This window comes from Vombatus ursinus, unplaced genomic scaffold (assembly GCF_900497805.2).
Source record: "Vombatus ursinus unplaced genomic scaffold, bare-nosed wombat genome assembly UNPS02015175.1, whole genome shotgun sequence".
NCBI classification, from domain to species: domain Eukaryota; kingdom Metazoa; phylum Chordata; class Mammalia; order Diprotodontia; family Vombatidae; genus Vombatus; species Vombatus ursinus.
The window spans coordinates 20,827,915-20,849,756 of NW_020954953.1; the positions used below are offsets into that span (position 1 = coordinate 20,827,915).

A 21,842-nucleotide genomic window follows, 5' to 3' on the forward strand; every position below is an offset into this window, starting at 1 on the left:
TTGCATTTGACACAGAAAATCTGGAAGAATTGAGATGATAATTGGATTGTTTTTCTTGGTAGATTTTTAAGGATTTCCATGAAGGTACCATTAATTTTGGACCCACATACAAATATGATGTTGGCTCAGAAGCTTATGATACGAGTGATAAGTGTCGAACCCCAGCCTGGACTGACAGGGTACTATGGTGGAGGAAGAAACATCCTCTTGACAAAACAGGTTAGTGAAAATGAAAGACTTAGCAATGTTGGGCAAATTAGAATGAGTACAGTTTAGAAAAAAAACCCACAAAACCCAACAAAAAAAACTTCTCATATGTACTGAGCTCAGTGCTCTTATTAAGGTTCCTGATTCCTTACAGGTTGTTATCTTAAAATCATACCAGATTCTTGTTATGAAAGATACATAAGCATGCCTAGAATACCCAAAGACTCTAAGATGGGCAGTAAGTTTGGAGAGATCATGTTCTTCAGACCATCTCCACTTGGGCTATGTTAAAAGCATAAGATTTGCTGCCACCCTCTACCTCTCCCTGTTCTACCATCATCTTTTAGTTCTGGCCAAGAGAAGAGGATGCTAATTTCAAAAGATGTGACTTGTCATCTTTCTCCCTCCCTGGCACTGTAATTTTATCCTTCACATGCATATACATATGTGTCCTTTATCTAGCTTATTCAAATCACTTGCCTTCTACTAGCATCTTACTCTATTAGGCCCAATTCTGCTAATTTAGAAGTGAAAAAATGAGCATAAGTCAAGACTTATCTGGGTAGATAGAGTTTACCATTTTAGCATCCAACAAATATTTCTTGTTTGCCCTGCTGGGCAGTCAGGATGACTAAAAATTCTGAGAACTGGACATGCTTTTCAACAAATAGGATGCTCAAACTAAGCTTCTCTCATGGGAAATATGCTAGAATTCAAGGCTAGGAAATGTGTACACTCAAGCAGATTAAAAAAAATCCATTTTCTTTCAGTTAATATTTACTCAGCAGTTGCGTGTTATATGTCACCATGCCAAGCTCTTTGAAGTGGGGCTTGTCAGAATAAGTATTCTCAGACCCACAGGGCAATTTTATTCCCAAGTTTATTCCCTAAGCAAAATGCTTCCATCTCCTGATACAGTGAAGAGTGCCATCAAACTTGAATGCTAATCTTGATGGACCTAGAAAGGATTTTATTCCATTTATACTACAGAGAAATGCAAGCATTACTGAAATTCATGGTGCCCTTTGTTAGGATATGAATCCATAAAAGCCGTGTGAGCCAGCATCTCCCAAATTTAAACTTGTATTCCAGGGTGAATGGTTTGAGGTGGTGTTAGCTTAGTTTTTACCATGTGCAATTAAACAAATATGTATTAAACAAGATGCTGTGCCAGGCACTACGGGTCAAAATATGAAAAGTGACAGCCCCTACCTTGTACGAGGCTCACTTTAATAAGGAAGAGGATGGTTACAGAAATAATTATCACACAAGGAAGAGTGTTATTTTTGCAAAGGGCAAGAGTCTAGCCAAAATGCAGTAAATGACATTAGAAGGTAGGGAGAGATTGCTTTCTGCTGAGGGTATCAGACAAGGTGTCCTGGAGAAGGCGACTTCTTAGGGGGGCCTTAAAGGAAGGGAAAGATTTCCATAGGCAGAGGTGTGGAGAGAATGCTTACCTGGTATGAGGGCAGCCTGCACAAATGCAAACATAGACAGGAACAGATGAGGGGATGACCGTAGTCCAGGGTGAGTGAGTGCATGAAAGAAAGAAGTGAAGTAATGTCAGTAAAAGTAGCTGGGAGTCAGACTATGAGAGGTCTTAAATGTCAGCAGTCAGTGTTTTAAGAGTTTGTATTTTGTCCCATAGACAATCAAGAGTCACTGAAGATTTTTAACCAGGGAAGTCATGTTAAACCAATGTATTAGTTATTTTGGCAGCTGTGTTTAGGATAGATTTAGGAGGCAGGGGACAGGAAGAAGGGAGACCATTTTGTAGGCTGTCATAGTAGTCCAGGCAAGAGGAGGTGATGATAAGGTGGGTATCAAGAAGTAGAATAAAAAGGTTTTGATAACTAATCAGATTTAGGGGATGTGGGAGAAGGAATGATCAAATGATTCTAAGCCTTCTCGCCTTTGTGTCTGAGAGGATGGAGATGTCATCACTAAAACTGGAAAGTTAAGAGGAGGGGTGGGTTTTATGGGGCAGATTAATTCCATTTTGGACATGTTGAGCATGACACTTGGGAGCTTGTATTCTAGTGATTTAGAAATTTAATCATTGGAGCCTTTGAAGAAAGAGTGTCAAGGTTCTGAGCCACACCTCAGGTGTTAGATAAGGAAGAGAAGATGGTAGCAGTGAAAAGAAGAAAGAGAACTATAACTTGAGGGGGTAGGGTTACATATAGCTTTACAAGGGAAGTGGAGAATACTAAGAGAACTAATGTTTTCGGAAGTGCCCTCCTAAAATAAGGAAAATAGTTGTGACAGAGTGTAAAGGCATATGAGGAGTCAGAAGAGTGGCGTACAAGTCCATCTTCTGCCATAGTCATGCACGCATTCTAAGCTTGTTTTCTGCCACATAAAATGAGAATGATAATAGTTTCACTTCCTACGTGGAGATTAAATGAGAAACTCATCTAGTACTTTGGAAATAGTAAAAGGATTCATAAATAAAATTTGCTTTTCTTTTTCATTTTGGACTTTTATTTTTAAATGTTACATTTTAATGTGTGTATTTTTTTTAAATTGTGCATCCCACAAATGGAATCTCCTTTTAGCGGGAGAGCTCAACCTTCTAGACAACGATTTAAACATTGACACCAAAATCAAGCACACCTGGTCTCCTGGCGCTCTTATGTACTATGGTCGAGCAGAACTTCAGGCTTCTGATCACAGGTAATGTCCTTCCTGGGGCTCAGATGCCTCAAAACATTTTACCTTCAGGATTTTTTATATGATTTGAAAATGCCATTTCTGGTCTCCTACATCTTGGCCAGCTGTCCCAGAGCTGGAGGCCTTATGCGTAGAGAATGGAACATTGTTCTGTGCTGGACGTGTGAGGATACTGATGAGACACACAGAAAAGTGTGTCTTTTGTACACTCTTTTGTCTTTTGTCTTTGGTACAATGGCGATAGCTGGTGAAGGCAAATGAGAAGGGAAGAGTAGAAATTCTTAGAAATGTAACAGAAACAGTATTATACTGGAACAGCATCACCCTCTGTGCCAAGAGTTCTTAACCATTTTTGTGTCCTAGGCACCTCTGGCAGTCCGAGTGAAGGCTGTTGACTTCATCTCAAAATGATGATTTGTTGTCTACCTTCATAATTGAAGGAAATTATAAATATCATTTAGAGGTCAATGAAAATGTAAAGATGTTAATAATTTTTCACCCACTCAAGTTCAAGTTCTCAATTAAGAACCCCTGCTTTACAAGGACTGGAGTCAAAAGGGAAAGGAGTTGGTGATTTAAAAAAAAAAAAAGAGTTGGCTGTCAATGGGGTTAAATTATTCTGAGGCCATCCTTGTTAGCCACATGTTATTTCAACTGCCTTGAAATAGAACGTAAGCCTTTTGATATATATACTTTTAGGGCAGCTTTTGTCAGTAGTAATTTCCTTTGCATGCAATGGATCTCTTCCGCATCTCCAGTTGCCTGCTCAGTCGACCTTCTTTATATTTTCCTTTGATTCCTTTGTCTGTCAATGATGGTACGATTTAGAGGTAACGCTAATTGTCTGAAGGAGCAAAGAAGCTGGAGCCTAAAATTTATGATAAGGAACTCATCATGTTTCCTAGAACAGATGATTTTTTTTTTCAGTTGGAAGATATTTTAAGGCCTCAGCAATTCAGACTAATATGGGAAAAGGACATATTTAATTATTGAATATGTACTGCTTTAATGGATCTGTGATCAGATCAATGTGCGGATTCCCTCCATATGAGCATAGTTCACATTCTGTCCAGACTTTTCCCATTTTGAGGTTCTGTCTGTGTCCTAAATAGGTCTGCCATATAGCATACGCTCAATTATATTTTGTATTCTGTTTTCTCTTCTGTTAATCTGGGCAATTTATATTTTTGTAAATATTCATCCGTTTTGCTTAGATTGTCAGATTTATTGGCATATAATTAGGCAAAATAGCTCCTAATTGCTTTAATTTCTCCTGCATTGGTGAATTTTCCCTTTTCATTTTTTATACTATTGATTTTCCTTCTTTTTTTAAAAATGAAATTAACCAATGGTTTACCTATTTTGTTGGTTTTTTCCCCATGAAACCAGTTCCTAGTTTTATTTATTGTTTTCATACTTTCAATTTTATTAATCTCTCCTTTGGTTTTCAGGATTTCCAATTTGGTGTTTAATTGAGAATTTTAAATTTGTTCCTTTTCTAGGTTTTTTAGTTGCATGCCTCAATTATATTTTGAAGGCATCAGAGCAACACTCAGGTTCTGTTATCTATATCCCTTGTGCTCACTATATAACCATGCATTTTCTAGACAATATCCCATAGACAATTTCCTGAATAGAGGTCATTATTGGAAATGTAGCATATCCTATTTACACCTACCTTTTTTGAACTTATTCCCTCCCCCCATTTTTTAAAATTTTGTTTTCTTGCTTTCACATAATTAAAACTAATGCCAAAGGGGTGTTTGTACCTGCTCTGATAAAAAGATAAAATTACTAAGATACTAAATTACTAAAAGTAGTTCTAGAATAACATAGTGGAAAAAAGTCAGATGTAGAGTTAGAAGACATGAGTTTAAATCCTGCCTCCGATGCTTAGTTACTGGATGAACATGGGAAAGTCCCTTATACTCCCTGGGCTTCCATTTCCTCATCTATAAAACAGCAGTGTTGGGCTAGATGGCCTTTGAGTTAGCTTCCAACTCTGATCTATGGCCCTATGTTTGGGAACACTATGATTTTTGCTGTAAGCTCATCCTTACCCTTTAAAATCTTATTGAAACCAAACATTAAACACGTTCTGAATTAGTGGCATCCAAATTATTTACAAGCTTTCATTGAACTTATTAATTTCAAAGCTACAAGTAAAAACAAAGGACGATTATGCTGTTTCCTGAATATGATATCATAAATATTATTTTAAATAGCCTTTTCTGAATTTTTCATCATTATAAAATTTAAGTGCAAAAGTTCCTTGAGTTTATTGAATCGGAATGCAACATGAGAAATATACCACACGTGCAGTATATTCATATTCCTGGAAATGCTTTTCTGAAAATGGAGGATGGCTATAACATCTTGGGAAGATCCTCTATGGAGGCTTTTTGAGAGATGCCTAAGGATCCTACAAGATGAGAAGTCCTATAGGGGAAAAAGTTTGGAGGGTGGAGAGGTTGCCAACCGTGTGGGGAGAGTGAGTATCCAATATTGTCCTGAATTAATTAAAATAGTGATATAATAGTAATTAGTTGACCTTAGACATTCAGTCCAATCAACACTAAATGATAGTTCTTTGATGTTTAAGTCCAGAAGGTGCTTTCTAGTGAGAATTGGGTGGGTTTTGAGGGGAGTGGGTGTGGGTAAGAGGAATCCTGAGTTTAAGTAGAGTTAACAAGTCAGCAAGTATTTATGAAGGACCTACTATGTGCCAGGCACTGTGCTAAGTGATGAAAAGGAGTCATGAATTTAGAGTCAGAGAGCCAGGTTCAAAACCCAGGCCTACCCCTGTAAAACTCTACCAACGTGGACAAGTTATTTAACCTCTCCAGCTCTTAGCTTCTCCTATATGTAAAACAAGACTGCTGGACAAGGTCATGGGATTATCGGTTTAGGGCTGGAAGGGAACTCAGAGGCCATAGAATCCAAAACACACACACACACCCATCCATCATTTCACAGATGAGGAAACTCGAGTCTAAAGGGACGAATGACTTGTCCAAGGTCACATAGGCTGAAAAAGATAGACGATCTCTGAGCTCATGGCAGAACTTCTGCCATCATTTTCCCTTGATCTGCTCTGTCCCTCAGATGTTATTGTTGTTCAGTCATTTCAGTCACGTCCAATTCTTTGTGACACCATTTAGGGTTTTCTTGGTAAAAATATTGGAGTGGTTTCCTGTTTCCTTCTCCAGCTCATTTGACAGATGAGGAAACTGAGGTAAACAGGGTTAAGTGACTTGTCCAGTGTCACACAGCTAGTAAGTATCTGAGGCCAGTCTTGAACTCTGGAACATGAGTCTTCCTGACTCCAGGCCTACCTGCCATCCCTCAGTTAAGCATCACCAATTTATTTCCTAATTGCGAATGAGTAGGTATATCTTTCCTTCACTATCCAAATGTAATCCCCTCACCTTATCCATAAGCTGCTAAACACTAGGTTGACTTAAAACTCTTTAAGTTTTAGTCCTCGATAATTAAACAGTCATTAAGATCCAGCTGAGATGATTATTTTCTAAGTGCTGACTAAGATAATTAAAGAGCAGCAATATTCCTCTCCCCGGACTTCTTCCACCAAAAAATGAAAACAAAAAAAAACCTTACTCATGTATGAAATAGATAGGGCAAGTGGTGCCCCTATCTCCTGGACTAATTGTTGGGATAAAAATTAGCCAGGAAAGCAGTGGGAGGATGCAAATGATAGCAGGATTCTGTTCAGCGAGCATCTTGCCTTGAAGTTACCTTTGTGTTATCTTGTCTGTGTGTTTAACAGGCCTGTGTTGGCAGTTGTAGAAGTAGAGGTCCAGGAAGTGGACGTAGATGCCCGGGAGAGAGTCTTCCAGGAAGTGTCATCTTTCCAAGGACCCTTAGATGCTACAGTGGTGGTAAACCTACAGTCACCAACCCTGGAAGAACAAAATGAGTTCCCTGAGGATTTGCGGGCTGAGCTTATGCAGACCTTAGGGAATTATGGGACCATAATTCTTGTCAGGTAAATACTGATGGAGGCTAAATCTATGTGTGTTGCCATAAGGCCCACGACATCCTAGGCCTCAGTAGAGGACCACTCTTTTTTTCTTGGCAAAGGCAAGACTTGACATGCCAGTACCTCCTATTGATTTTTTCCACCTCTCTCCATCTGTCTCTTGTTTTCTGCCTTCTCCTTTGCCATTCAGCCTATGATTAAGGGAGAAAACAGGACCATTTTCTTTTTTCCCATTTCTCCTCCCAAAAGTAGCATAGGACCCTTCTTGAGGCTTAAAAAAAAGATTTATAAGGAATAAGGTTAATAGGTTCTACAACAAGGTGAACAGGATGTTTAGAAACTTTTTGTGGTCTTAAGAAGGAGTTGTGGCCATACATACTGCCTCTAGAGAAGAATATAGACCTTTTGTTCTTTAGCTTCTTTTTTTTTTTTCAGTGAGGCAGCTGGGGTTAAGTGACTTGCCCAGAGTCACACAGCTAGAAAGTACTGTGTCTGAGGCCAGATTTGAACTCAAGTCCTCCTGACTCCAGGGCTGGTCCTTTATCCACTGCACCTCCTTGCTGCCCCACATACCCCATTTTTGTTCTAAAAATCTCAAAATCCCTGGAGATTCTCCCTTCCTGTCTGCTTTCTCTTCTACCTTCTCTTTCCTCCTGCCCTCTCTTCCTTGTTTTCCCCCTTTTCCCCTTCTTTTTCTCCTCCCCTTTCCTTTTCCCCTCATTTCTAGCTTCCTTCTCTCCCTCCACTCTCTATTGCTTTTTGCCTCCCTCCCTCTCCTCCTTGTTCTCCCCCTTTTCCCCTCCTTTTTCTCCCCCCTCACTTTCCTTCTCCCCTCATTCCTAGTTTCCTTCTCTCCCTCCCCTCTCTACTGCTCTTTCCCTTCCCGCCTCATTCTCTCCCATGTATCATCTCTTCCCTGAGAAATGATCCTCTGAAATCCAGGCTTGGGCCAGATATGTGATTTCATTGTAGCAGGACAATTTCTAGATGAAGAGATTTACTTTACCAGTACAGGTTGGTACCTACTCTGTAAACCTAACAAAATCTAGAGAATTATCTGGAGCAGTAAGTGTTTAAGTGATTTGATCAAGGTCGTGAAGACAGAGGCAAGACTTCACATCCAGGTCTTCTCTACTCTGAGGCTGTTTCTCCATCCCCTACACCATCTTGCCTTAAAAATCAAGGCTTGTAGTAAGGAAAGAAACTCTTGAACTGAAAGTACAAGTTGATAGAAAATGTTCCCCACTCATAAGGGCAGAGATTAACCTGGAAGCTGGTTCAGGAGCTAGTTCTGCTGTCTTTTTTTTTTTTTCCATCCTATAAGCTACTGCTATTTGTCTCTCTTCTTCCCAGGATCAATCAAGGGCAAATGTTGGTGACTTTTGCAGACAGTCGGTCAGCCCTTAATGTCTTGGATGTAGATGGTATGAAGGTAAGTCTCCCTGGATAGGCTCTATAGCCATGTGGGTTTCTGTGTGGGCTGTTTCCTCCCATTTTTCTTTCTACCTTTTGGGCTTATGAGTAAGTGATAGCTGTTCCCTCATCTCGTTATGAACAATGGCCCTGACTTTTTCTATTTGAGATCTAAAACTTAACAAAGGTTTATTAGCTGAGATTAAATGACTAACCCCAGGTCAGATTACTAAAACACATATTTTCCACTGAGCCACCTATGTGACCCTCACCTACATTTCTTCATATATGAGTCCCCTGAGGTTACTTTTGATGAGTGTGGTATATATGGAATGGTAGGAATTTGTTAGGTAAGAATAGGGGACAGCAATCCAGACATAAGGAACCATGTGAATGCCCCACTTATGTGCCTTCATTCACACAGTTCCTTAAGTGGAGCATACCATGCAGGTATATGGAGGGGATGTAAAGTTCCAGTTTGGCCAGCCTAGAGCTCACTGACAGAGGAGCAATGTAAGACAATATTGGGAAAATTGGATGGTACCTGCATTTTGGACAGCTTTGCACTCCCGGAGTAGAAACTTAAATTTTATTCAGACAATTGAAATTTGTTGAGCAGTCAACTTGATAAGCATTTATTAAACACTTAGCGCATGCCAGGCGCATATGAGAGGCAGGGGATACAAAGAGAAATGAAATGATCTTTATACAAGGACTTCACATTCTGTCAGGGGATCTATTCAGATGAGGTGATACAGGGTAATTTCAGGGAGGGTGCACTATTAGCTGACCTTCTTTTGAATCTCACATGGGTTCAAAGTCCTCATGTAGGAGTTAGCTGAGCTGAAAATTGAAGGAATCTAGGGGTGCCAAGAGGCATGGAGAAGGAAGATGGAATATTATGTGTGAGGGACACCACATAGGCCCATTTTGACTGAACCTTAGACCCAGTGACGTGGAGTAAAAGGTCATAAATCTTGACAGATAGTCTGAAGCCAGATTGTGAAGGGCTTTAAATGTCCAACAGAGGAATTTGCATTTTTTTTTTATCTTAAAGGCAACAGGAAACCATTGAAGTTTTTTGAGCAGGGTCAGGCCTGTGATTTAAAAAGATCATTTTGGCAGCTGTATGTAGGAGGGATTAAAGAAGGTGAGACTAAATAGAAGGCTATTTCAATAGTCCAAGTAGGCAGTCATGAGGATCTGGATAGAGTTGGGGAGGCGGGGGGGGGGGGTTGTGATGGAAGGGATAGAGAAAGGTGCTAGAAAAATTGGCAAAGTAAAGATGATAAAATTCAACAACAGACCGACTATGGTAAGTGAGAGAAAAATCAAAGATAACACCAAATTTCAAACATGGGAAACTAATTGGTGGTGCCATGGACATAAATAGGAAAGTCATTGGAGACGAAGGTTTTTGAGGAAAGATAATTTGCATTTTTAGACACGCTGACCCACTGATTAATGGGATATCCAAGGGAAGCTATGCAGTATACTGTCTGAGTCGCAAGTCTGAAGCTTGGGGATAAGGCCAGGACTGGAGATAAATATTTGGCCATCACTTGCACAGACATGCTGCTCCAAGATACGGTAATAAATGAGATTATGAAAGGAGAGAGAATAGTGGGAAGAAGAAAACAGGATAGAGATCTAAATCTTGTGGACTCATCTAAGTCCACATGTCTGGAGGGGAAGAGAGGCTGACAGTCGAGACAGAGGAATGGTTACATAGAGATATTGGAGAGGATCCAGGAGTTTGGTATCTCTAAAATGAAAAAAGAAGCCAGAAGAGGGACATGGTCAGTAGCCTCATGTGTTGAAGAAGACAAAGATGGCTAGGATTGAGAAACAGGCATTTGGCTATAAGAAAGACATTGCTGACCTTTGAGATAAGAGTTCTGTATTATTCTGTGAACTGGTGAGGTCATGTAAGGTTGAAGTAAAGAACTCCCCTTTCATGTGCTTGACAACTAGTGGATCAGGAGTGACAGCTAACAGCAACAATAACACACATTCATATTTTACCGCAAGGTTTGCCAAGCACTTTACATCGTAGATTCAGGGATGGGAGAGAGAGCATCTAGTCTAGTCTCCTCATTTATTGTCGCCATCTTAACAGGAGAGGAAACTGAGGCTTGAAGTGGTTAATTCTTGACCCAAGAGGGAAAACAAGAGGCGACACTGAGTCAAGGCAGGATTCATAAATTAACCAAATCTAACATGGGGGAAGAGAGTTCCTGATAACAGGATCTTATTGTTCAGTAGTTCTCAATTGTGTCTACCCTTCGTGACCCCATTTGGGGTTTTCTTGGCAAAGATACTAGAGTGGTTTGCCATTTCCTTCTCCAGCTCATTTGACAGATGAGGAAACTGAGGCAAGCAGGGTGAAGTGACTTGCCTAGGGTCATGCAGCTGGTAAATGTCTGAGGATAGACTTGAACTTGGGAAGATAAATCTTCCTGACTCTAGGCCTGGCACTTTATCAACTGTGCCACCTGGTGGCCCAGAGCAGTAGTCATGTAAATCATACTTCCATATTAGTCATATGAATGAAAACATAGACCAAAAAAAAAAAAAGTATGCTTAGATCTGTATGCCGATTCCATCTATATGCCAAAATAACTCTTCCAACATGTTTCATCATAAGTCCTTCAGAGTTATCTTGGATCATTATATTACTGAGAATTGCTACATCATTCATAGTTGATTATCATACAATGTTGCTGTTACTGTGTACAGTGTTCTCCTGTTCTGCTCATTTCACTTTGTATCAGTTGGTGTTGAGTCATTCCAGGTTTTTCTGAGAGCATCTTACTCATCATTTCTTATAGCACAATGGTATTCCATTATAGTCATATACCATAACTTGTTTAACCATTTCCCAATTGATGGGAATTTCCTCAATTTCCAATTCTTTGCCACCAGAAAAGAGCTGCCTTAAATATTTTTTATATGTGTAGGTCCTTTTCCTTTTTGTTTGGATCTCTTTGGGATCCAGATTTGATAGTGGTATTGCCGGATCAAAGAGTATGCATGGTTTTATAACCCTTTGGGCATAGTTCCGAAGTGGTCTACAGAATGGTTGAATCAGTTTGCAACTCCATTAATAGTGCATTACTGTTCCAATTTTCCCACATCCCCTCCAACATTTGTTATTTTCCTTTTCTGTCTTGTTAGCCAATCTGATAGGTGTGAGGTGGTACCCCAGAATTGTTTTAATCTGCATTTCTCCAAACAATAGTGTAAATCAGGGTTTCTAACCCTGGGATCTGTAAACTTGGGTTTTATTTTTATTTATTTTTTTATTTTTTTAGGCAGTTGGGGTTAAGTGACTTGCCCAGGGTCACACAGCTAGTAAGTGTCAAGTGTTTGGTCTGAGGCCGGATTTGAACTCAGGTACTCCTGACTTCAGGGTTGGTGCTCTATCCACTGTGCCACCTAGCTGCCCCTTGGTTTTTATTTCAATGACAGTTCTTCAACATTATGTATGCGCTTTATGCAGTTAAAAAATTGTTCTGAAAAAGAGTGTATAGCTTTCACCAGATGACCAAAGGAGTCCATGACACAAGAAAGGTTAAGAATCCTTGCTCTGACGCTGTACACAGTAACAGCCACATTGTGTGATGACTAATGTTGATAGACTTAACCCATCTCAGCAATACAAGGATCTAAGACATCTCCAAAGGCCTTGTGATAGAAAATGCTATCCACCAAGAAGAAAGAACTATGGAGTTTCAATGCGGATCGAAACATACTATTTGCTATTTTTTTCTTCTGTTTTGTTTTATTTCCTCTTTCTTGTGGTTCTTTCTATTGGTTCTAATTCTTACTTACAACATCACTAATGTGAAAATATGTTTAATAGGAATGTATATGTATAGCCTATATCAGATTGCGCACCGTCTTGGCGAAGGAGGTGAGAAGGGAGAGGAATAAAAATTTAAAACTTAAAAGCTTATGGAAGTGATTGTTAATTCAAAATAAACTATTTAAAAAAAAAAAAGAATCCTTGCTCTACAGGATGATTTCAAAACCTAGAAAGACTTTCATGAACTGATGCAGAGTGAAGTGAGCAGAACAAGGAGAACATTGTACATAGTAATGGCAAAATTGTACAATGATCAATTGTGAATGACTTAGCTGTTCACAATCGCAAAGGACTCATGATGAAAAATGTTATCTGCTTCCAAAGAAAGAACTGATGGAGTCTGAATACAGACTGATTCATACTATTTTTCACTTTCTTTTGGCTCAAGTTTTCTTCCACCAAATAACCAATATAGAAATGTTTTACATGATTGCACATGTATAACCTATATCAGATTGCTTACTATCTCAGGGAACGGAGCAAGGAGGAATGGAAAGAGGGAATTTGGAACTCAATATTTTAAAAAAAGTTAAAAATTGTTTTTACATGTAATTGGGGAAAAATAAAATACTCCATAAATAATAAAAAAGAATCCTGATTTAGTATGACACATTTGTGATAAAATCACTTAACCTCTATCTGCCCCAGTTTTCTCAGCTAGAAAATGGGCTAATTTAAGCATCTTCCATTTAGGGTTGTTGTGAGGATAAAAACAAGATGTTTGCGAAGCACTTAGCACAGTGCCTGACACAGGGTAGGCACTTAATAAATGCTTATTCCCTTCCAGCTTTCACTAAAAGGAGCATGTTTAAAATCTCCCGCTTTTTCAGGTTAAAGGCAGGGCAGTGAAGATCAGACCAAAAACAAAAGATTGGCTAAAAGGTCTTCAAGAAGAAATCGTACGGAAACGGGATAGCATCATATCCATGTCCCCCACTGTCAACTCCTGTCTGTTAGAAGAAAACTTTGACTTCTCCAGTTTGGACTACGAATCAGAAGGTTAGCAGCTATCCTGTGAGCCTCCCTGTGGGCAGTGGTGGAAAAGGAAAAGTAAAAAATCCCAACTTTAGAATTTGAAGTTAGAATAGAGTCGAGAAGTAAAGAGTTTTTTTGAAAAGTTCTCTCTTGGGGGTCATTCTTAATTCCTTAGCGATAGACACAGTCACTGTCCACGTGTAGGAGTTGGGTTATATGCATAGACCCACCTTGGAGGATTCCAAAAGCCATGTTGAGATTCACTTGTTTGGAGCTGTAGGAAGGGTATATGACAATTCAATGGTCACAACAGTCAATACTGTACCAGTTTCAAATGTGGTGTGTGTTCTGGAGGTTTCCTCAAACTGCGTGCGCATAGAAAACCTGCCTTAACATTGAAATGAGCTCTATAGCAAAGAGGGAAATGAGCTTCTTTCATCTTAGGGATGGTTTTGTTTTCTCTTTGCAGGAGACATTCTTGATGAAGACGAGGACTATTTGATCGATGAGCAACATCCCTCCTTCCTCACTGACACAGAACCGTCAGCAGACGATTATTTGGAAGCCCCGGGCTCTTCCACGGCAGGGGCACCTCCCAGCAAGTCTCCAGCATTGACTAAAAAGAAATCTCGCCCCTACAAAGGTAGCTTGGACCTTTCTGTCCCGCCCCCCAGGACAGTCTGGTCTTGGGTTATAGTTTCCCTATCTCAGGCAGGCATCTCCTAATTTCAGAGAGTAAAATGCCAAAATAACTCTTCCAAAACAGTTTCCCACTTAATACATAATGTCAAAGTCATAGTAGATAAATGCTGTTGTGCTGTCCTTATACGTACATACTGTATATGTATAATCTGGGTGTATACATCTACATTTGGGGTAGAGAAGAATCAGATAATTTCATAAAGTTCAGGTTTTAGTGTTCAGACTATTTGAAATTATTTCATAAACAACATTAGCTGTCACAGTAATAAAAGTTTAGACAGTGGTGAGCCCTAAAGGATGAGTATATAGGTTCAGCTATTGTAATGGTCATTGTGTACCAGAATCCCTTTGTGGGAGGTGCTGAAAATTGACCATGGAGGCAAAGTCAAGGTGATATTACTTCTTTTATTTTTTAATTTTTTATTTTTTGTCTAAGCAATGGGGTTAAGTGACTTGCCCAGGGTCACACAGCTAGTAAGTGTCAAGTGTTTGGTCTGAGGCCGGATTTGAACTCTGGTTCTCCTGACTGCAGGGTCGGTGCTCTATCCATTTCGCCACCTGGCTGTCCCGTGATATACTTCTTAAGGGAAGTTTCTGCAGTAAATGTAAAGAGATGTTCACACCTCCCCAGAGGAGCAGCAGGGGTTCCTTGTGGACTCTTTCAGATTTCATAAATGTGTAGGGGATTCTGTCCATTTTCCATTCAGTAGGACTTTTACACCCTTAACTGGAGATACAGACATTACTAAAGACATGGTATTCCTGAAAAAAGAGGCTTTTTTTTCCCTCAATGTAACATTATTCATCCAAGAACACATCAGTTTGTTTGTTCATTTATTTATTTATTTATTTAGGAATGTCTCTGTGTCAGATAAAGAACCATATTCAGGTGGAGGAGGCTGTTGAGGTCTTGATTCTGTTAGGTAGGTTGCCATCTGGTGAAACTATCTATGATATGGCCTTGATGCCGTTGAGTGTTTAATGGGAAAATAGCGACTTTTGTGTATTTAATTACACCCCTCATCTAGATAAAGAAATTGAGCTTCTTTCCCCAGCTTTAGCTGAGGTACATAGAGTTCAAAATTAAGCTGTCATGTTCAAGAGCCTAGCAATATGAGGCAGCTAGGTTGCACTGTGGTTAGAGCATTGGGCCTGGAGTGAGGAAGACCTGAGTCCAAATCCAGCCTCAGACTTCATAGCTCTGTGATCTTGGGCAAGTCACTTAACCTCTGCCTGCCTCTGTTTCCTCAGTTGTAAAATGGGGATAATAATAACCCCTACTTCCCAGGGTTGTTGTGAGGATGAAATGAGATATTGGTACAATGCTTGACACGTAGTAGGTACCCTATAAATTCTTGTTCCTTCCCTGTGTGGAGGAAAGGAACTTAAATTTATTTTGGATTTTATGCCCTATGCAATGAGGCAGAAGGGGTATCTCTCCCATATTGTCTTAGCTCAATCAAGTGTCTAAATTCCAAATACCAAGCCCTGATGAAAACTATTAAGTTACTGGCTTAGACTCAACAGAGACAGCAGGAACATTAAACATTTCTGCCTGGCAAATGACTGAGAATTTCTTTAGCTTCTTGAAAATGACCATTTTGGGAGTAAGTCCTGGTTTTCAGCAGTTTTTGCAACACTCTTCTTTGTGGTGAACTATTGTTCCTTCCAAACTGCAACAACTGTATTTCCAAAACTCTAAATCTCTGGTATATTTGCCAAACTAACTTCATCCTTGGTTCACTGAATGTTCCAAGCAGGCATTGATACCCATCCCCATGCCACCTTCCCTTCCTTCCTCCCTCCTTCCCTCCCTCTCTCCCTTCTCTGCCCCCTCCCCCCCAAAAAAGGGGGGGGAGGGACAGGTACAATCACTTATCCTACAGGAATGCTGACTTTCTACAGCTGGCTTTCTCTATGTCAGATTAAGCCTTTTCTCCAAATGACCTCACCCTCCCTTTTCTCCAACCTCTATTACCCCGCTTGTAAAAGGAGCTGCCATTTTGACCCTTTTGACATTCTTCGTGTTCCGCCATGTCCTCCAGATGATGCTGACCTGGCAGAGTTAAAGCAGGAGCTGGAAGCTGTTGGGGACTTCCGCCATCGTTCTCCAAGCAGGTCTCTGTCTGTTCCTAACAGGCCTCGGCCACCTCACCCACCACAGAGACCCCCACCTCCAAGTAAGACTTCACTTGCTTTTACTTTGCCACAATGCCTGCTGGGAATACTTGCTTCCATGTGACCACTGAAAAATAAAATCACTGAATCCAGGTATCTTTCGAACTATCTGTTTTTGCACAATAAGTTGGCTTATTTTCCTTCTCCTCCTCTATTCTGAAACTACTAAAGAGTACTGCTGTTGAAGCCAATGCCACTTTAGCTACCTCTGGGATAGCACAATGCATTTCCAGGAGTAACTGAAGGGATTGATTTTTCAGAACTGTTATTCATTCTAGCCATTTTCGCTTTTAAGCAAGAATCACGACCAGCAGGGAATTTCCTTCTGTTTAAAGTTCCGGCTAATTGATTATCTTTCCCCACCCATCTCGTCACACGAGGTCAGACTTTGTCTGTCTCCCTCATTTCATATGCTCGCTGCGCACCTTTTCACTTTGTTCAAATTGTGTAGTCCTGGTAAAGAAGGAAATCACTCGGAGAGTACCCTATTTAGTAGTGTCACATTGTAAAATAGATCAGGTAATCCCAGCCCTGCTACTATTTGTGTCCATGGGCAGTCTCTGAGCTTCAGTTTCCTCATCTGTTAGATTAGATAGATAACCTTTAACATGCCATCCAATTCATCATGTGTGGTCCTATGTCATTTACACAAGTAGTACTGTACGCTCACACTTGTGACAAGACAGCCTATAATTCAGCATTGTCATTGTCTTCCAACAGTATCATTCTAGTAGAGAAGTGGCTGCTAAAATCCTCTAGTGAAGACTAGAAAAACATGTCACTTGATATGGTTCTAGTAGTCTTCTTTGGCTTTCTAAAATGACTCCTTTGCTCGTAATACTACTTTTTACTTTCTGAAAATACAATTTTGCCTTGCCTTTTTCTGTCTTATGTTTCTCCTCTTCTGATTTTTTTTTTTGAGGGAGGCAGTGTCATTTTTGTTTATGTCCTTTTTAAAAAAATAAGACATAGACTTTCATATTCTCTGACTTCATTATTGGATTCCCACTGGCCTTTGTTTATCCCAAAGCAATCTCAGTTGCAAAAGGAAACTGAACACAAGACTTTAAAAAAGATAAAGTTTTGAATTTAAATTCAAAATCAATTCAGCAAATACCAAATGATAATATAACTTTTCTTTTTTTGTTTTAAAGAAATTCAAACCATACACTGAGAAGTTAAACTTTCCAGTAGGTAGTTAGTACCCATTCTAGCTGAATTATAGTAATCTATGACTGAATGAAAAAGGGGAAATCACTGTCAAGTGACTGTGATACATTCTATGTCTATGAATGCTTTTTAAGTGCCAAATAAGTAATATTACGCAAAAATATCTTGCTTCTAGTTTTCTAGACATCACTCTTGTTAGGAAATTCTCTTAAGGGCTCATTGGACCTTTCATCAGCCACTGGGACACTGACTGAGGTTTGAGGTTGTGCCTTTTTTTTTTTCTTCCAGCTGGTTTAATGGTGAAAAAGTCTGCTTCTGATGCATCTCTTTCCTGTGGCACTCATGGGCAATATTCCATCTTACAGACAGCTAAGCTTCTTCCAGGAGCACCTCAGCAGCCAGTGAGTTCTTCCTTTTTCTCTGTCCAAAATGGTAAAATTCCAGTTCCCAAGGCTCTTATACCTTGTGTCTCACTCCTGGGCTGAGATGAGATTATCTTTAGTTCATGAAAGTTTAAAATTCTTATGTTTTTAATGCAATAATCATGCTAGATACCTCCTTGATGCAAGATACTGTGCCAGATTTTAAAAGCAAAGACATATTTTCTTCCCTCCCTCTTCCAAAAAAAACCCCCAAAAAACAAACCCAACCCATTCCAATGTACCACAAATAGTGGGGTTTTTTTTCATGTGGGCCTTTAAAAAGTTTGAGTTTAAAAAGCTGTTTCTTGTTTGCTTCTAAAAAGAAAAATATACCCTAGAATGCTAAGTTAGTTCAAGGCTGCCATTTGTATAATTGCTTTGTAGTTTTTGCAAACTCATTGCTGCTTCCCTTCTACTAACTGACATAAAAATGGAGGACTGATCGCTTTAAAACCCCATATTCACTCAATTTTGGAATGACTTGGCATTAGCTCTAGCTTTTACCCCTTTATTTGTTTTATTTGTGGATGCCTAGCATTTTAGAGTAGAGCCCAACAATAGGAAAATCTAGAAATCTGACAAATGTTTTCTTTTGTATTCATTCAACAAACATTAAATGACCACTCTGTGTAGAGCACCATGCTATCTAGGGGCTAGAGAAGACATAAAGATCAGATAACACATATCTATGTCCATATGGAATTTATAAAGTCAAGTGGGGGGGTGAGAGGGATAGCATACATACACAGATGACTAATAATATATGCTAAATGCAAAAACAAAAAGTTACAAATTTAAGGCTATGTGAGGTCCAAGGTGGAGAAAGGCAGTTATCAGTAGTGATATCTTGGAATGCTTCATGGAGGTTGCATTTGAACTTAGTTTTCAACTGAGTAGGATTTCAGTAAGCAGGAGGAGGTGGGCAGGGGCTAAGACATTCCAGCTTTATTCTATAGGCAATCAAGGAGCTACTGAAGGGGAAGGATTTTAAGCAGAGACATAACCTTATCAGATTTATGTATAAAGAAATTTTTTTTTCTTGAAAGGATCAATCAATAAGGACTTGGGGGTACATATGGTGTATATATATCATATACATGGTATATATGTGGTAACTGAATCTGTTCAGGTTTAACAGGTGACATTCAGTGTGTTCTGCTGTGGAGATTTTGTCTACAAGGATTACTTATCTCCTTTTCCTCTTCTGTTTATCCGGAAGCCTAAAGCCAGGACTGGGATAAGTAAACCGTATAATGTCAAACAGATCAAAACCACCAATGCTCAGGAAGCCGAGGAAGCCATTCGGTGCCTCATGGAAGCAAAAGGAGGTGAGTGGAGTGGCCCACTAGGTTTTGAAATCTTTAGCCAGCCACAAGCCTTCAGTTTCCTTTTTCTCCTTCCAACCAGAAACTAGGGTCTGAGAAAGAATTGCATTTCCCTTTCGGATATGAAATTAAGTATTCCCTAATATCCTTGGTTTTCTCTAAAATTCCACTCAAGATTCCACTTTTGGTACTACCGAGTTTGTTTTTTGGCCATTTCTGGTCTCTTTTTTCTCTTGAAAAGAATATACAGCACTCAAAAATCCTAGTATATCGCATGAAGCCTTCATAATAGCAGTATGGGAAGGAGAGCTTCAAATAAACAAAAATGAATTTAAGAACAGTTGGTGATGCAAGGCAGTTAATTCATTCTGCTGGTTCTGTAGTCATCAGGTACTGGTGGTTTCATGTGACATTTAAGACATAAAGCTGCTCTTTTGAGTCACCCCTGAGAATAACTGGACAACACAGACTCTCATCAGTCTTTTCCTAGGTCTGTAATCCCACCTGGAGTTTCACCATCACTTTTTCCCATTAATTGTATTTTGTTATTCTCAGACTGAAATGGTTACATTTTACATTGGTGTCTCTGATTTCATTCTTCCCTGTGCATTTAGTTTACGTTTACCATCTAGATTTACAAATCCACAAAGAAATGTTTTGTTGTTGTAAAACAACAACAAAAACCCTTTTAAAAGTTGATGCTGTGTAGAAGTAATTCCATTCACAGGAGATAGGAATCTTTTCCAGTACCTTCATATCTGCCTCTATTCTAGGAGGTCAGTGTAAACAGCTGAGGCCAAGCTTTAGGCCAACAGCAAATGCTTAGAATCCTTTCTAGCAGAGAAGCTTAGGCTATTCGATCTCCAACGTACTGAGTCATAGTAGGCCAAGCTGGTCACGTGTCTGTACTAAATCAGCAGGGTGGTGAGCCTCAAGGAGTCGGGAACCACCATGCTGCTTGAAGAGGGGCCGCATGGCCCAGATTGGAAATGGAGCTGGTTCAATCTCCTGTCCCTGACTGCTCAGGAGAGAGACCTTCATTTGTTCAAACATGCTGTTGTTCTGTTTCAGGAACACAAGAAGAAACACTAAATGCAGTTTTCTTAAGGAACCAAGTGTCTACCAAACCACAGCCCTTATCTAATGTATCCAAGCCAGGGTCTTCTCAGACAACCCAGCTCCTCCCCCATCGACCCGCACCTAGAGTTCCTGTGATTAAGAAGCCAACTCTTCGAAGGACAGGAAAAGTAAGATGCTGACAAAAGAAACTTGCTATTCCTTCCTTTAAGTGTTAGAGGATAGAGAATGGGGGAAGGTGGATTTATTTATTTATTTTGTTAGGGATATATTTTGTAATCACAAACCAGTTGAATTTGAGTCCTTCTCCATTATCCAGTTCAAGAATCCAAGATATAAACAGACCTCCAGGAAAAGTTTTCACAATATTGTCATTTCTATCCTGGGTGACTCCCTCCATGCCCCATCTTTTTCTCTAGATGAGTCAAAAAAAAAAAACAACCAAACCTCAAAAAACATACAGTGTACTCTCCTCCACCAATCCACAGCTGCGATGAGATGAGTTTTATAAGGGTCCTCAAGCTCCTCAAAACAAAGGAAGTTGTGGACAGTCCTGAGTTCCTCGGTTTCCTGTATTCTCAGTATGCACATTCCTGAGTGTTGACACGCACAGATTTCGTTTCTTGATTGCAAAATGATTTATCACAGATAGGAATGTTCCCGGGCAAACTCTGGCCTGTGGCCTGGGGACACTGGTCAGACAGCTCTTATTGCCGCTTCTTTTGCAGATTGTCTTTTGCTCTCACTCCCGAGCTTCTCCACCTTGCTTACTGCTTCAGAGAAATGAATTTGTAAGGACAGTAGCAGCACAGAGACTTGCACCCATAGAGTCATCTGGATCCCCCGTTTGATCTCAGAATGTGCTAGTTAACCGGACATTTGGTAAACACCGGCCTAGCCATCATTGCAATCCATCCCTCACCCTCTGCCATTTCTTCACCTTTGTAGAGAATAGAAGTGATTTTGGTGCCATATACTTTAGCTTGCCATCTCCTTTCTTGGTCACTAGCTGTGCTGTGCTTTGGCTTATCATCTGTTCATCCTTCTTTCTTTCTCATCCTCTTCCTCAGATGTCTCTATTCTCTTCTTAAAAAAAAAAAAAAAAAAGATCAGCATTGTGTCTACATATCCAGGCTGCCACAGGGGAGTTGCAATAAAATACTCTCAGAAAAGTTGAGGGTTTTTTTTCTCCTAAGGGTCCAAAGGAAATGCCAACAAGACTGTTGTGACATTGGCATTCACAGTGGAAAGCATGACTCGTTTAGCACAAATAGCCTGTTTAATGTGTGTGATTATTTTGAAGCATAAGCCAGGAAGTAAAGTTGACATGTAAAGTTTATATATTCACGATCTTTTTTAAAATACATGCATGACTCAAAATAGCTGTGACATCAGTGAGATGAGTAAAATCCTTTAGCCTGCTTAGTGCCATCCCACTCAGGTATAATATTAATCCACTAATAAGAGTCTTCATGTTGTTCAGAGTAAAGAAAAAATATCCACCGAAAAAGAGGAATGATTTCAGAAGTATTTATTTTTAGCAGTAAGTCTGTAATCCCTAGTGTGGCACACTGGAAAAGTTTGCCCCCATCCATTCAGCATGACCTTTGGTTTCATCATTTCCATCCCTGCTGGATGAACTGAACCTGCCCTTACTCCTAGGTAGCTGCCATTTTTGTTTCCCTGCCCAATTCTTTCTTGTTTGGCTCATCCCCATCCCCATTTCCGGCATGCCAGTCATTCTCAACATTTTGATGTTAGAATGTTAGTTCATTCCCACCTCTGTTCTTTTTTCCCTACGAGTGTCACATGACTCTGAATTTCGAAGTTTC

The 21,842-nt window shown here is 39.8% G+C and overlaps 2 protein-coding genes across 4 annotated transcripts in view; one reads left to right on the forward strand and one right to left on the reverse strand.

Moving 5' to 3' along the window:
* LOC114031517 (synaptojanin-2) overlaps positions 1-21,842 on the forward strand; it is a 143,526-nt gene that overhangs the window by 118,623 nt on the left and 3,061 nt on the right. For 2 of the 3 annotated variants that reach the window (XM_027846632.1, XM_027846633.1), the window contains 10 exons: positions 63-219; positions 2,766-2,883; positions 6,668-6,886; positions 8,234-8,312; positions 12,992-13,160; positions 13,606-13,779; positions 15,884-16,018; positions 17,475-17,587; positions 18,828-18,936; positions 20,005-20,180. In XM_027846632.1, coding sequence (XP_027702433.1) covers positions 63-219; positions 2,766-2,883; positions 6,668-6,886; positions 8,234-8,312; positions 12,992-13,160; positions 13,606-13,779; positions 15,884-16,018; positions 17,475-17,587; positions 18,828-18,936; positions 20,005-20,180 — 1,449 coding nt within the window. Of the gene's footprint in view, positions 1-62; positions 220-2,765; positions 2,884-6,667; positions 6,887-8,233; positions 8,313-12,991; positions 13,161-13,605; positions 13,780-15,883; positions 16,019-17,474; positions 17,588-18,737; positions 18,937-20,004; positions 20,181-21,842 lie in introns of those variants that run through there. The other variant, XM_027846634.1, reaches the window with a different exon arrangement.
* LOC114031518 (protein SERAC1-like) overlaps positions 20,497-21,842 on the reverse strand; it is an 85,483-nt gene continuing 84,137 nt past the window's right edge. Inside the window, exon 18 of the transcript XR_003567746.1 lies at positions 20,497-21,093. The gene's annotated coding sequence lies outside the window, so the exon portion shown is untranslated. The remainder of the gene's footprint in view (positions 21,094-21,842) is intronic.